The 16,163-nt window shown below is 42.4% G+C and overlaps 1 protein-coding gene across 13 annotated transcripts in view; it reads left to right on the top strand.

Annotated features, from left to right (window-relative positions):
* HMCN1 (hemicentin 1) overlaps window positions 1–16,163 on the top strand; it is a 409,401-nt gene that overhangs the window by 257,149 nt on the left and 136,089 nt on the right. For all 13 annotated transcript variants that reach the window (XR_008305548.1, XR_008305547.1, XR_008305549.1 and 10 more), the window contains 9 exons: window positions 779–940; window positions 1,211–1,492; window positions 4,561–4,728; window positions 5,366–5,479; window positions 6,787–6,873; window positions 8,342–8,533; window positions 11,267–11,440; window positions 13,228–13,341; window positions 15,429–15,574. Coding sequence is in view for 9 of the 13 variants with exons in the window: in XM_053242914.1 (XP_053098889.1) it covers window positions 779–940; window positions 1,211–1,492; window positions 4,561–4,728; window positions 5,366–5,479; window positions 6,787–6,873; window positions 8,342–8,533; window positions 11,267–11,440; window positions 13,228–13,341; window positions 15,429–15,574 (1,439 nt within the window). In the remaining 4 variants the exon portion in view is untranslated. The remainder of the gene's footprint in view (window positions 1–778; window positions 941–1,210; window positions 1,493–4,560; window positions 4,729–5,365; window positions 5,480–6,786; window positions 6,874–8,341; window positions 8,534–11,266; window positions 11,441–13,227; window positions 13,342–15,428; window positions 15,575–16,163) is intronic.

Below are 16,163 nucleotides of genomic sequence, written 5' to 3'. Positions count from 1 at the left end.
TGTTAGAGGGGGGTATTCAGCACTGTGCTGGCCACTCACCCCACCCCACCCAACTCATGTCTTTGAACTTGTACTCTGTGTTTTGCTGGTCAAATGACCATAACAATAAGATTTGATTTGTCTTTGAACACACCACCTGCCTGCTTGGGTCAGGCAGTGAGAGCTGTGCAGCCACGGTTGCCATGTACCGCCTCCATCCTGAAACCCCCCAGTCATGCCCCAAAGAAACATCTCCTCCCCCGCCAGCAGCGGCCTGCAGCTGGAAGTGGGAATAGGGCTGTGTCTCTTTAAAGTTGCCCACATGCATCACTGTTGCCAGGCAAAATGAGGAAGGTAGGGGAGGATGTGGTGGGTGGGGCTTGTTCTCTGAGAGCTGGCCAGAGAAAGCCACGGCATGTGTAGAGCAGCCATGTTCCTGGGCAGGTCTGCACCTCCGCCTCTATGATTGGAGTTTGGAATAGGCTCAAAACTGCCGTTTTAGCCGCTCTTCGAGTCGGACATAATGCCTCGGCGGCAAAACCACAGTTGTTGGCAGCGAACCTAGAGATAGCCAAAGTTTCCAATTGGAGTTTGGCAAGGCAAACCAGAGTTAGCTTTCAGGCTTTGCACGTTCGGGTGTAACCGAGTTACAACCTTGGCCAGATTTAATTGCAGTTAGCTGTTACATCTGAATGTGAACATTAACTGTAGCGAGATATTTGTAGATATACCCTGAAGTGTATGCAATATTTTATTCCTGTGCTCTGTATTTTTGTCTGAAAAAGTATTTCTCTTGTAGGTTCTCTGTTGCTGGTTGACCCTACAGGGAGGGTCAGGGTGTTATCTGGAGGCAGGCAATTGCAGATTTCAATTGCTGAAAAATCAGATACAGCTTCCTATATGTGTATGGCTTCAAACATAGCAGGGATGGCAAAGAAGGAATATAAATTGCTAGTGTACGGTAGGTCACCATGTAAAATTGCCTATGGAGTTTATTGGTTTGGAAACAATTACTATATAAAACCCTGATGAGTAAAACAGTGTTTCCCACCAGACAGCTGGAGTAGATATTTGAATCCTGAAATAAGATCAACAAGTGATCTCTTGTTTAGATCTTTTTAATAAATATACATTTCACTATCCATAGATACAAGAAGCATTAATAATTTTGTTCAAGCTAAGAAACCAAATTCTAATGCTAAATGTTGTTGTTTCGTATTTCTCTGAATAGTTCGTCCAACTATATTAAACAGTGGCAGCCAAAAATCGGATGTAACTGTGACCCGTGGGAATGATATTTCATTAGAATGCAAGGCAGACGGTATTCCACGTCCGGCTATCACCTGGATGAAGGATGGCCAGCCCTTAACCAATGGGAAAGGAGTTGAAATACTGGATGAAGGACATCGTCTTTGGCTTAAAAACACTCGAGTGGCAGACACTGGCCGTTACGTGTGTGTTGCTGTGAATGTGGCAGGACTAGCTGACAGGAAATATGACTTGAGTGTTCATGGTGAGCAAGGGAAATGTGTATAACAGGGGAGATATACAATGGGGTACAACAAGGGTACAACAGGGGAGATATACAATGGTGCATGTTTAGGGCCAAATGAACATTCTACTTACTATGCTACACTGCAGGACCCATGTTATGGTATAATTCATGGGAGTTTTCCACTCTGAAAAGTTTGCCAAAATTTTTCCTCATACTGGCCTCCTTTTTAAAATACCAGCAGCTCAGAATAGCTATATTCCTTAGTCATAGATGGGAGATCAGTGATCATTACAGCTGCATTGGATGTTTCAAGGAGCAGGTGTGAGAGGAAGTGTGAGTGGCATGTTCTTTCTTTTCCATGTTTCTGGGTTTCATCCAAAGGGATTCATTCTGTCTTTGCATCAGGAGAACATGCATCTTCCTCTCTTAGGACCAGTTGTGGTAGCCTGGGAAGAAAATATGTCGCCTGCTGAGCAAAGAGGCACTGGGATCACGCGCGCCCGATCCTGGTGGCTACACAGGAGCGAGCAAAACTGGCCTGCGCTCCCTTAACCTGTTAAGCTCGCTCGTGTGAAGAGCCTCATTGTATAGCTATCGTGTTTGCTACAATTTCAGCTATATTATGTTAGTGTTTCCTGCTGTAACCTGCTGTAATGAAAAGCAGATGTACATGGGAGGAGAGCTGGTCTTGTGGTAGCAAGCATGAATTGTCCCCTTTGCTAATGTGTGAAGTATGTGAAGCACTTTTACGTGAAGGAGAGTAAGCTGCTGAGTGAGCTGTCTCATAGGTGCCAGGAGAGGGGAAAGCATCGCATGATATGTAGCAGCTAAAGAAGGATCCAAACACCGAGCAGCATATGATACTTTTGAATTGCCTCCACATCAAAAGCATACTCTCTTCTTGGGTTGTATGCTTTCTTATATCCTATCATTACACTGATATCTGTCACTTCTTTATATAAATATAAGTGGCAGATTTAATAACAGGATACAGTATAAGGAAACACACAACCAAGCACATAATAACCTTTTGATGAGGAACCTTTTAAAAAATATCCCATGATAGGTTTTTTGTGTATTAAACATATTTTATATATAAGATAATTTTAAATATAAAATATATTTATATAAATGAATCATTTATGATATAAATATATGAAAGGATGTATATCCCAACTTCTATATCTAAGTAAACTCCAGGCAGCTTACACAGTTTGAAACTGAGGAATTTTATGGGAAGGAAAACTTCTTAACCTGGTCAGGCCCTTGTGTCCTTTCCAAATGTATGAAATGAGGATTTGCTCCTAAAATGGAAATGTTTCTGTTCCTAGCAAAGGCAAGGTATATCATTATCTATACTGTTGCTTTAGTTATTTTACATTCTGATGATGAGTAGAATCACCATCTTGCTTTTTGTTATTGTTGCTAAAAGCAAACTAGAAAGTAATTCTGTAATATTTGGGACAGCTTATGCTAATATTGTATTGCTTATGGCAGGCATTCAGAATTATTACAGAGCAAATAGGAACATACGAAGCTGCCTTATACTGATTTAGACCATTGATCCATCTAGCTCAATATTGTCTACACAGATTGGCAGTGGCTTCTTTGAGTTTGCAAGCAGGAGTCTCTCTCAGCCCTATCTTGGAGATGCCAGGGAGGGAACTTGGAACCTTCTGCATGTAAGCATGCAGATGCTCTTCGCAGAGCGGCCCCATCCCTGAAGGGGAATATCTTACAGTACTCACATGTAGTCTCCCATTCAAATGTAAACCAGGGCAGACTCTGCTTAGCAAAGGGGAACAATTCATGCTTGCTACCACAAGAACAGCTCTCTTCCCAAGCAAATATGTTTTACAGTCTCTTAACTCCTGTGAATGATCTAAAGGGCCAAACAACTCCAAAGATGAGTCTCTTTTATCTCAGCCATAATGGGTGCAATCCTGAACATGGCTGCTAAAATCTCATTGTAACTAATTGGATTGCAACAACCTAATTGTGCACAGAATACAGCCAAAATGTTAATTATGTAACTCTGGAAATTTTGACCTAATCAGTAATGTGTCAACTATTACAGTACTAAGGACAGAAAGTTCTGTAGTTTAGTGCCTTCCTAGGTAATACAAAAATGCAGCCCTTCCAATGGTGCTGAAATCTAGTAGTGCAGTGTGAATTGTATTAGTGATGCAAAGGCTATCTTACCTAGTGCAGAGAGTAGGTGATAGCCTTTGGGTGAATTCATGCCTTATGCCACAAAAGCATACAAGATGCCTATATACCACCATCTACTATGTGCTAACTACCCAACATCATGAAGGGGGAGCTGCACACCTCCAAATACTCAGGGACACAAGGCAAGAGTGAATCAGTCCTCATTGTCCAGAGATAAAAGTTAGCCTGTCCACAGTTAATTTTGTTATTTTGTGTCCTCTGCTGTTCTCCAAATGGAGGAAGCATGACAGAGACAGACTGAGTGAAGAAGCGGAAAAGGAGGAGGGAGGGATGTGTATGCTAGTGGGGTGAGGAGGATAGAGTAAAACACTCATCAGTATTTTTCAGTAGTTGGTTTCCTGCTATTTGTTCAGGCAAATTGACTACTCCCCTACAGTGGGTTGTCTGTAGGGTTCTTTTAAAATGATGTTTTTAAGAGGTCATCATCTGGAACCGGTTGGGAAACCTGTGTGGCTTATCAGGGTGATATTGTAGGCACCATTCTTTAGGAGCTCACAACACTTTTGTAGTTACCATCCACAGAGCACTTATTATTTCAATGCCAGTGCTTGCTGGCAAGGAGCAAGCTTTCATTTTCCTGACAAATGGCTGTTTTGAGTATTTTTCACAAAAACTTTCACATTTGAAAAAATGATTTTTCGGCAACAAGTGTGCACATTACCCTTGACAAACTAGCAACCAATATGTTTTGTTGTCTGCAAAAATAATTTCCTTATTTTTTATTAGACTAAAACCTCATTTTATGCATTCTTTTATGCAAAAAGGAGGTTTTAATCTAATCATGTTTAGTCTAATAATGTAATCTAATGATATTTTATTGTGTTTTGCTTCTGTTTGTGTCGGGCTTTTTGCAGTCCCTCCAAATATTGCAGGTGAACTGTCTGTGCCTGAAAATATCAGTGTAGTAGAGAAAAACCCTGTCACTTTGATTTGTGAAGCTTCGGGAATTCCGCATCCATCGATAACATGGCTCAAGTATGGGCAGCCCATTCCTTTGACTAGCTCTGTAAGAATCCTGTCAGGTAAGGCAGAAACACGGCAGCAGAAGTTGCTTTTTGTTGAAAGATAAAATGATGAGCATAGTGTGCAATAGAAACATGTAGTATAAGCATATGGAAAAGTTCCTGTAAACCTAGCACATGGCTGATTAATAGTGTGCAGGATCAGGAGGAAATGATCAAGGAAGCAGAAGCTTTCTCCTCTCATAGGAGCATGTCAGATTTTCTGTGTGGAGGGAGTTATTTTCTCAAAGCATGATGTTGATCCATATTTAGATCCTAATTCAGCAAGGACCAGGCTAGATGAGATATGGGAGTTCTATGATTAAAACTCCTGACGTTTTTTGTCTTTTTAAAAAAGTAGCTGTGGGGAAGGGGAGTGGATGTGAATTGGGGCTATGATGGATTGGGGTTCAGGGAGCTAATCCTTTGTATTTCGAAGCACCAACTAGACTGAGTGAGTCAGTTAGACATTTTCATGTTTTCTTCCCAACTATGAAGAGTAGACTTTTGCTCTATTTGAAAAGCACTGTCAAGATTCTTATGATTCTGAACAAGTCTGTAATAAAAGGAGGACATGTTGTATTGTTGACATGCAGGAAGAGTGATTGTGAAAGTGAAGCTTTATTACCATGCACAAATGTAAGGCATATCTTTTCAGGTGGCAGAATGCTGCGTTTGATGCAGGTGAATCTGGAGGATGTAGGTCGGTACACCTGTGTAGTGACTAACATTGCAGGAGAGAAGAGAAAACACTTTGACCTTTCAGTTCTAGGTGAGTGTGTAAAGGACTGTCAGAAGTGTCAAAAGCAAGGCCACCCCAAGGCATTCTGTCATCGGATGCAGCCACTTTTGTCCTTGTCGCCATTCTTTATGCCCCAGTGTTCTCTTACTTAGTATGCAGTGATGCATTGCACCTGCACACTGGGCCATCAGGCAGGCAAATAGCCAGTTGTCCTCCTTCAATCAATTTGAAAAGGCTGAGGGGGAAGAAGCAGGAAAGGAAATAAAGGAGAGGGGAGTGCTGGGCTAGAGCATCTTCTCTTTGTGTCTTTCCTTCCAAATCAGTAGGGGTGATACCATTCCATAATAACCAAGCTGTTTGGATGATCCTGCTATGCCCTCCTCCAGATAATCTGCCACCTGTGGCAAGTACCTCAGCCCATCTCATGCATGGGCTGACCCTGGCCAAAATGGTATAGATTTTTCCCTTCTAACATTCATTTCCTGTTTTAAAACTCAAACCCAATTTAAAAATGTGATGAGTCAGTGAGTGGCACTAAGGTTGGGGGAATTTAGCAAGCAGTAGCCACCTAATGGCGCAGAGATGGCAATGGTAAACCCCTCCTGCATTCTACCAAAGAAAACCATAAGGTTCTGTGGTTGCCAGGAGTCGACACAGACTCGACGGCACAGCTCTACCTTTAGACCTATTAAATGAAGCACACAGTTTCCCCAGACAGTGCCTTCAAGCAGCAACCATGTCAAATACAGGAAAACATCATTGTATATTTCTTCCTCCCTGCAGTTTCTTGAACCTCCTAAAAGCTGTTCCTCTTCTGAAACATGAAATCCACAAGAAAAGTTTGAACAGATAATCTAGTTGATATGCATGTCAGTATCTCACTGAAACTGACATTATCCAAACACCTTAGGATATATTTGGGAAATCTGTAAAATATAGTGACATGTTGGTAGTTTCTTGTGGGTGTGGGGTTTTTTTATGTAGCAAAAAATCTGTGATTTTATCCCATCCAAAGAGCTGAGACTATGGTATGTGGACTCATCCCACTGGGTATGATTCCACTTCAAACTCTCTGAAAAAGCTAGTTTCCAGGCCCAAAGGGTGTATTTCATCACAGACTTAGCAAAGGTGTGACATTCCTCTCCTGTCTATATCATAGTTCATCCTGTCTGTAGCCAGCATGTGTTGAGAACATGACTGCTGAGAGTGGAGCTGTGTCTCTGATTTCCCGTGCTGAGGCATTACAAAGTAAGAAATGCAGCCTCCTTGTGTTTCTGCATTCTTATGCTGATGTATGTTCTTTTTGTTTTGTTTTTTGTTTTTTAAAAATATAAAAGTTCTTCCAGGAATTGTGGGAGAAAGTAAGCTGGAAGATGTGAAGGTGAAAGAAATGGAGAGCGTGATGCTAACATGTGAAGCGTCAGGTGAGTCTGGGCAGTGGGCTTACTCGGCTTGGTTATGGTTAGGATGACCACAACTGAGGTTTATGTACTGATACTTATTAGGGCAAGCCATTTGATGGGGAGAGTCATGTTTTCTATTCACATGTCTGTCACATTCAGGTATAAAGCTAAGGGGGAGTGATGGGGAGCGGGGTCTACTTTTTAAACCGAAAGGAGTGCACCCAAAGGGAGCTGATCTCTATTCTTCTCTCCACAATCCATTTCAAACTGTGGTCACCAGAACCCCAGTTAACATTCACTGCTGTTAGCATTTGTGCATCTGTGATGCCAGACTATGGCATCATGTATGCACAGTAAGGAAAACACAATAAAGCAAACAAGGAAAGGGAAAGGAGGGGCAATTTTGTGCTGCAGATGGGAGGTGAGTCATAAATGCCACTTCAACTTGCCCTCTCAGCCCTGCTCCCTTAAGCACTTGAACGGGTTGAGGATAGTTGGCTTCTTGGTGATACAACAAATATTTATATACCGCTTTTCAACAAAAGTTCCCAAAGCGATTTACATAGAAATAAATAAAATGGTTCCCTGTCCCCAAAAGGCTCGCAGTCTTAAAAAGAAACATAAGATAGACACCACCAACAGTCACTGGAGGGATGCTGTGCTGGGGGTGGATAAGATCAGTTGCTTTCCCCCTGCTAAATAAAGAGAATCACCACTTTTAAAAGGTGCCTCTTTGCTCAGTTAGCAGGGGACAAGAAGACGCTGCCAGCTAGTCACCTCTTCTCCTTAGCCCCCATTCCAAAGCCACCTGTTCTTTCTCCTCCTGCCCTTACCTTGCACACTCACTGGGAACCACTAGAGGGAGCCACAATTTGCAGTGCACTAGAGGTGCAGGGAGGGAGAAAGGAGGGCTGCTCGATGGCCAGCATGAGGGAGGGAGGCTGCAGTGCAGGAGGAGGAGCACTCATACGCGGTGTGAGAGAGGGGCTGCCAGCAACCTTCTACCTTCTCACAGAGCCCATACAGAGACTTGCAAGGCCTGGATGTGAAGCTCCCAATCCAGGCACTGCAAGGCTCTGCAAAGGCACCACGTAAGGAGGGATGGTTGCCAGCATCCCACTCAGCACCTTTGCGGAAGCCCTTAAAAGGCTTGGATGGGAAGCTCCTAGGCCAGGTGTTGGAAAACTCCACAAGATTGCCATGTGGGGAGAGAGTGTTGCCAGCAGTCCCCCCTCATGTGGTGCCTTCAAGAGGCAAGGTGAATGCCCCTGACAATGCCAGCTCCTTCTCCTCTTCCTCACTGTGTCCTGCCCATTGGCCAGAAAGCAGAGGGCGGGGAAGTTGGAGTGGCAGGAAGTGCATTTAATCATATTACAATCTGATATGGATTTTTGCCTTGATATTACCATTTTAAATGAATGTTAATGTGGCTCGTCCTGTATTGCACAATTATTAACCTTTGCAAATGTCTGTTGCTTTCTCAAAAAAGGGAACCCAGTTCCAGAGATTACATGGTTAAAAGATGGGCACCCTTTCCTAGAGGATGATAATCATCAGCTAATGTCCAGTGGGCGCTTTCTGCAGATTAAAAATGTACAACTAGTTGACACAGGAAGATATACGTGTGTGGCATCCAATATAGCTGGAGACAAAAGCAAAAGCTTCAGTCTTAATGTACTTGGTAAGGTTTCTAAACAAATGGAAAGGTTTTCTTCCCATGGAAGATGATGGCAGATGGATTGAATGTGACAGCAAATACATGTATTTACAGTTGTATCACTACTTGCAGGCTATTGACACAGAATTGTTGAGGCTTAGTACTGTACATCATGGAGAGGTCAAAGGGGATGTGGTGAGCACTGAGGTCATGGCAGAAGATTTGACAATGCAAACAGGGCAGATTGCAAGCAAGTGTACAAATCTCCATTGCAGTTCTTTCAGTCTACCTAGTGGCTCGCACAAGTTTCTGCTTGCACTATAAGCTTTTGCTAACTACACTGAGATGTGTCGGTTTGTTGTCTTACTCAGCAAAAGGAGGGCAGGGCTCCTGCAGGGTTGAGAGTGGTGCACAGCACTTTCAACATTCACTTTCATCCTGGCAGATGCCACATCTAGGAATGTGCAAACTGGTTCAAATTTGAACCGGTTTGAATTTGAACCGGTTTGGTTCAAAGGTTCGAACTCGAACCAAACAGAGCATTGAATTGCAATGCTGGTCCGAGTTCAAACAAGCAGAGCTTGGCTCTATTTGAACTGGTTCGAACCAGTTTGAAGGTTTGAGCCTCCAAAACTGGGTTGAGGGTGGTAGGCACTCATAGGTGCCAACTACCACCCAAACCCAAAAGGAATTGGATAGTCCTGTGATTCTTAATGATTTTTTGAAAAATAGTTTTGCATTTTTCTCATAGGGTATAATGGGGACTCATACTGGCCCATTATTCCCTATGCAGAGCACATAGGGGCACAAACCCGGGGTGGTTGGTAGTCACCCAGGGGTACCTACCACCCACCAAACCCCAAAGCAATCGGACTCACCTGTGATTTTAGATTATTTTTTTTTGTAGATTTTTCAATTTTTCAATAGGGAATAATGGGGATTTGAGGATGCCCCAACTACCCCCTGGGAGGTGCCTGGGCACCAAAGTGGATTTGGGTGCAAGGCAGGTATGGCCACAACTCCCCCCGGGATCTCCAAGCTGGTGGAGTTCATGGGTTATTTTTTATATTTTAAAAAAGATTTTAGCATGTTTCAGTGCAATGAATAGGCGTTCCTCCCCCATTCGTAAGTAGAACAGTGTGTGACCTTAATTGTTGTGAACTCTGAACTCACAGTTCACAGCAATTAAGGTCACACACTGTTCATTGCATTGAAACAGGGAATGCTTGAGAGAGCCTTTGTACATCCCTGCAGCATCATTGCAGTGCTGACAAAGCCCAAGGAACATACGGACCAAGCATTCATGAATGAACATTCTTCATGTTCATAGGCCACCATGTAGCTCCACTCCCCAGACTTTCCCTCCCATAGCTTTAACACATCAGGGTGGTCCTCCCCTCAAATCCACCCCATCTCTCCGATAATGTTGCACCCATAGGGATTTTTTTCCCTAGGTTCCCCTTCTACCCCTGCAGCTGTGCCTTTTCTTTTTGCCCTGTCATTCTGTCTGCTCAGGTATACAGTTACTGTTGAGTTGCCTTTCTTCCACATTCTAACTGAACTCTCTTTTGCCTTTTTCCTCCCACCATTTAAATACAGAATACTGATTAATTGTCAATAGGTTTCTGGGCAAAATACAAAGTGCTAGTTATAACTTACAAAGCCCTAAATGGCTTAGGCCCTGGGTATTTAAGAGAACGTCTTCTTCAGTACAAGCCCCACCACCCATTGAGGTCATCTGAGGAGGTCCATCTCCAGTTGCTGCCAACACGTTTGGTGGCTACACAGAGACGGGCCTTCTCAGCTCCTGCCCCAAGATTGTGGAATGCGCTCCCTAATAAAATATGAGCCTCCTCATCTTTGGCAATTTTAAAGAAACTACTGAAAACACATCTCTTTAACCAAGCTTTCTCAGCTTTTTAAAACTTGTTTTTAAATTGTTTTGGCTATTTAATTGGTGTTTTATGATGTTTTAATTGTTAATTATTATTTTATGTAGTTTATAATTTTTGTTTTGTTAATTGATTTTCATGGTGTTTTAATGTAAACCGCCCTGAGCCTTTTGGAAGGGCGGTATAAATTTTTTAATAATAAATAAATAATAAATAAATAATTCTGTCCTTCCATTGCTTCACTTCCCATTCTGGCTTCTTCCAATGTCTCTTAGCTTCCCTGGTAGGCATTAGCATTGCTTTCTGCTAGTGTAGCAGTCGGTAGGAAATTAATAGTCCTTGGAGTGAGACTACAGCTGGGGGATAAATGGAAGGATTAGAGCTTCAGCTGCCTTCTGCAGGGAGCCAAGGGTGTCTAGAGAACTCCAGAAGTGGCTGGAAAGAGCTGAGGGATGTCATTGGAATAAAGACCAATGATGGAGAAGTGGATGATGGGACGAGGGCTTGCCAGGGGCAGAGCAGAGCAAAGCAGCCTGGGTTTGCATACAGGCCCTTTATGGGAAGTGAAGACAAGCAGTGGTCTACTTACAAACCATGTTTAAGAGAAATAAGCACAGTTTGGTGATCACCTTTTAGTTTATTTGATACAGTTGTTAAATTTTACCCAGATTCTGCATGACGTCTGAAGCCACCCATTCCCTTGGGTGAAAGTGTATCAGATATGCCTTCCAGGGGAGTTGTACACACTTCCCCCCTCTTAAAGTTGAAATGTACAGAATTGATTGTGCAGATTCAATTAAGGAAGAACAGTAACTTGCTTGCTTTTTTCTTCATGCTTAGTTTTCTTGTTTCTGATTTCGCTTAGTATCCCCAACTATTGTGGGTGCAGACAACTCTGAGAGTGCAGAAGAGGTCACAGTTATCTTGAATAATCCCACATCCTTGGTTTGTGAGGCTTATTCATACCCTCCAGCTACAATCACCTGGCTAAAAGATGGAGCTCCCATAGAATCCAATAGGAATATCAGGATTTTGCCAGGTATCTGTATAATGTTATTCATCTCAATTAGATGTTGTGCCTGCTGATTCAATTGGAGTAGTCTCTACAGAAATAGGGAATGATGCACAATAGTTTTAGTGAATCACTATTTTTAATGTGGGCAATATTTAATGTGTCTTCCTACAACGATTTGCAAGCAGGACTGATGGAGTTGGTACATGCAGTATAATGTCACTCCTCCAGATATCCAGGAACACTCAAGTTTGTTGAAAATTTAAGTCCAGTTTTCAAATTGCAATGAAATTCTAGAAGCTGTGTTCCCATATGGTAAATGCTCGCTGAGGTGGTAAGCTTGGGTTACTGCTTCGGAGTGCAAGTCGGGCCCCACATGACTAAATGCTCCTCCAAACAAGAAAATGTCCTGCACATAACACACTAACATGTTCTGGAGAAGGCTGGCTAATGAAGTTGTTCTCTGTGTGGAAGGAATACATTTGGAGGAGGATTCGGTCACATGAGCCCCTGCCTTTACTTTGAAATGGTAAAGCCAGATACAGTTTTGCCACCTTAATGAGAACTGACCATATGCAACTGCCTTCCATACACAAGAGTTCTTTGTCCATAGGATTATTTGGGATGTGGAGTACATCCAGTGAGATTAGGATTGCTGGACTAGTCTACTCAAGATAGTTGAGCTACAACCTATGATAAGATACGTATGTTGTTCTACATTTTGGATTCCAACAATAGTAGGAAGGTGTGTTGTGTGGGTAAGCCGAGGGGGCTTCCCTTCCCACCCTTGTTCGGGACTCCTGGTTAGGTAACTTGCCAGACACCAGTAACAGAGTTTCAAATCAAACTTTATTGTGTTAACACAGAGTTCAAAAGGTGGCGGCCGCCCCGGGAATTTAGGGCAACCTCTTTATATAGTATGCCGTATACAACTTATTTTCGCATCTGCGCACCTTAGCTCAGCTGATACATATGTCCATATATGGTTATACTCTTGGACCTACAAGCCTTGATTTGCTGAGATAGCTCTTATTATATCTTTCCTATACACGTGTCTAGTTCCTGCCCCACTAAAAAAGGTCAGACCTGCTCCTACCAGGTGGTGTATCAGTTTTTAAAATAAAGAATAGTTAAAGTGATATAGCAAGGCAGATTTTTAAAACACAGGGAGCTTGGGCAAATTACATTATTAGATCCCATAACTAGGAACATAGATTCTAAATTTAACTGCAGCTTGGAAGTTGGAGTCTGCCATCTCCTCTTGTGATGTGAGAACATTCCAGAGATGAGAACATGTACACTTTCCAAACCACCATTTATTCCATCGTAAGGGAGTGTTCTAATTTGGCTGGGTCTCAGGGCCAATTCACATGACCAATGGAGGTGTGGTGGCTGTTTACAATCCCATTTTTTGCCTGGCACTGCTAAACCAGATTTATTGTGGCTTGTGATGATGTGCAGAACTCTCATTCCTGCATGTGGTGGTGGCCACTTGCATAGCACAGGCAGACAGTCAAATGAACCAATAATCCAATTATTGCAGTGCAGTGGCATAATTTGCACGGTTGTTAATCTAGCCCTGAAGCTTAATGAAGGTAGGAGAATTCAGACCTTTACTTCTACTTTCCCCAACTGATTTGAGGATATCCCCCAATTCTGTCTATTCAACAAATTTAGTATGTGTTGAAATGAATGCAGTTGCTTCTTTCTGCAAGAATGTTAACAGACCGTAATACATACGGTGTATGCAGAGCTCCCTCTCACTTCAGAAGAAAGTATACAAGCATTATCTTTGGGGGAAAAAACTTTTTCAGGTGGACGAACTCTACAGATTCTGAATGCACAGGAGGACAACACTGGTAGATACACTTGTATAGCTACAAATGAAGCTGGGGAAACACTAAAACATTATGAAGTGAAAGTCTATAGTAAGTATACCAACACATTATACTAACCTGCATTGATTCTGCCCACTGCCCTGCTGGTTTCTTCTGTTGTTTAGGATTTCTGTTACATCCTGCATCTGCTGCATTTCTCTTTTAGGCATATGCTTAAAAACATCAAAGAGCACATAGCATTGATTAATAGGCAAATCAGTTTGTAGGTGAACAGAATTCTAATGCTCTTCATCTACAAACCTATTTGTCTATTAATTTGCCCTCTGATGTTTTCAGGCATATGCCCATGTGACACTTTTGTGACATTTACGTCAGAGTATGTTAGAATCTAACTAGATGTTACAGGGGACATGCATGCAACAATCTGCTGGCTTGTTTTTAATCTGGAAAGTAGCTGCAGTGCAGTGACTTCTGAGTCTGAGGAGAGCACTGATGGGGGAGAGGCTGCTTAGTCCTTTCTCTTTCAGCTGTTCTTCTGCTCCTCTTGTTTTATTCTTTTCTCTACACAGTGTCCAACATGGTAGGTTTTTAAAAAATATAAAAACCCTACTATGGAAACTAAGCTCCAGTCATGTGAATTTATTTATTTTAAATTAGTTTTACCCTGCTTCTTTCTGAGAAGTTGCAAAGTGGCTTATCCACTTGCCTGGAGCATTTCCAGACAGCAGCCTTTACTGCGAGTTTGAATTTGCCCCCCAAAATAGATGCAAAAATTGGAGATTTTTTTTTACCCTGGACATAAATTGGACTATGTTCCAATGTGTAATGAAAACACCAAATTGTGTGTAGAGTGTTCCCCAATAGCTTGCAGGGATTTTGGACCAAATCTTGCCGATATGTGAACATAAACCCTCAATTCCAGTGGAGAAGCACTAGAATTGGAAATGCTCCATCTTGAGCCACATCTGGAAATGCTCCAGTTCATGCAAATGTGTTGTTTGTGCACTAATGGGCCAGCATATGGAAACATCTTCAGCCCAAACCCTTTTTAAATGAGAGGGCAAATTCACAGGATCAAATGATAGTGTTAATATGTGCAGACTTTAGAACATGGTAAAGTGGTCATCATGCCCCAGCAATGGATTCCTTCCAGTTTTACTGTGCTTACAGAACAGCTGCAAAAAATAGATTGACCAATGGGGTGGTGGATAGGGAAGTGCCCCATCTGGTTCGGCACCTCAGGATGGAAGCATTGAACCTGCTCAGGCGGGCGCACGCAAGCCAGTCAGGTGGGGCAGGGATCAGTTCCTTTTAAAAGGAGGAACACAGGTACTTATGTGCTCCTCTGCTACCCCACTGCTCATCCGGGACCAGCACTAACATGCAAAAGACTGTGCATGGCTGCTTTCTTGTTCCCAGTAGCTTGCATGTGGCATTGGCACGCACATGGTTGTTGTGCATATGCACTGGCCATATGCATGCCAACACTGCATACAGGCTACTGGGAACAAGGAAGCAGCTGTGTGCAGTCTTTTGCACGCCAGCACTGGTTCCAGATGAGTGATGGGGTGGTGGAGGATCAGGTAAGCACCTGCATTCCTCCTTTTTAAAGGAACCGATTCCTGCCCTGCCCACAGCTGCTGAGCCAGCTTGTGCATATCCCTAGTGGTGAAACAGCAGCACCAAAAAGATCATATTTACCCTGACATCCCCACATCCCTTGGTTGTTCATATTTTCAGGTGCCTGGTTTAAAGATGGAATTCTCTTAGAATCAGACAAATATTGGCTGGCATGATGAGGGAAATTTAGTCAATCCCACTGAAGTCAAGCATTGTCTAATGTGTCCTTCTAATTTCACTGGGACTACTTTGACTAATATTCCTCATTGTGTCAGCCACTGAATTTTGCCAGGTAGTTATTCATCTCCTATTACATTTAATATTAATCACCTGTTGATTTTTACCTCATTGTGATTTGAATAGTAATGCCAAATGCTTAACTGTATAAAATGTTCCCTGTGTGGATCCATAAAACCCATGTTTCTCCACACAGCAATTTGCCAATGTGATCTGATCATAGAATCATAAATTTCTTATAACGATTTACATTTTATGATTCTATGTTGATGTTTAGCTAAACTGACATTTCAGTTCTTGGGCTCTTTCTTTCTGTGTAGTCCCTCCCACCATAAACAGAGGGGACTTGTCAGGAGTAGGCTTGTCCCCTAAAGAAGTGAAGATAAGAGTGAACAACAGCCTTACACTGGAATGTGAAGCTCACGCGATTCCTGCTGCTGGCATCAGATGGTACAAAGATGGACAGGCCAGTGACAAACTTAATGCCTTTCAACATGTTGCTTTAAAGAAACAAACAAGCTTCTTTCCCTCCATCCCGTCTCACAAAAACATGCTAATGGAGCACAGAGAAAGTCATATCTTCTTTCCATGCAGTGAAAAATCTGTCAACAACCCCACAACCGCAGAATCGTATAGGATGAACTGCCCATTGCGCACACTGTCTTTTTGCTTGTGTTTTGCAATTCTGCAGTGGTTTTCATTGCCCTTCCTTTTTAAGTGCTTTGTACTTACAATGTATTCCACATTTTTGCTACCCTGGTACCCACTGGCATGTGGAATATTACTCTTGGCTCATAGATTTTTATAGGTACTGACATAAGAACAAATCCCATCAACAGAGAAGTGCTCTGAATTTTTCCAGAGCTGGTTGTTTGGCAAGAAGCTTTGTATTAGGAAGCCCATTAATAGCAATGTCTTTCTTGTTTCTGTTGGCAAAGCAGAGGAAATCATAATACAATTTGCATTTGAAATGGCTTTCTTTCTTGTTTTGCATTTCTTAATGATTTGCCAAGTAAACAGTCAGATCCCCTGTACAATTAACTCTGAGATGGGAA

Source organism: Hemicordylus capensis, chromosome 4, assembly GCF_027244095.1.
Source record: "Hemicordylus capensis ecotype Gifberg chromosome 4, rHemCap1.1.pri, whole genome shotgun sequence".
In the NCBI taxonomy this organism is placed as follows: domain Eukaryota; kingdom Metazoa; phylum Chordata; class Lepidosauria; order Squamata; family Cordylidae; genus Hemicordylus; species Hemicordylus capensis.
The sequence above is the reverse complement of the archived record's forward strand: the minus strand, read 5'-3'. Positions and strand labels throughout refer to the sequence as shown.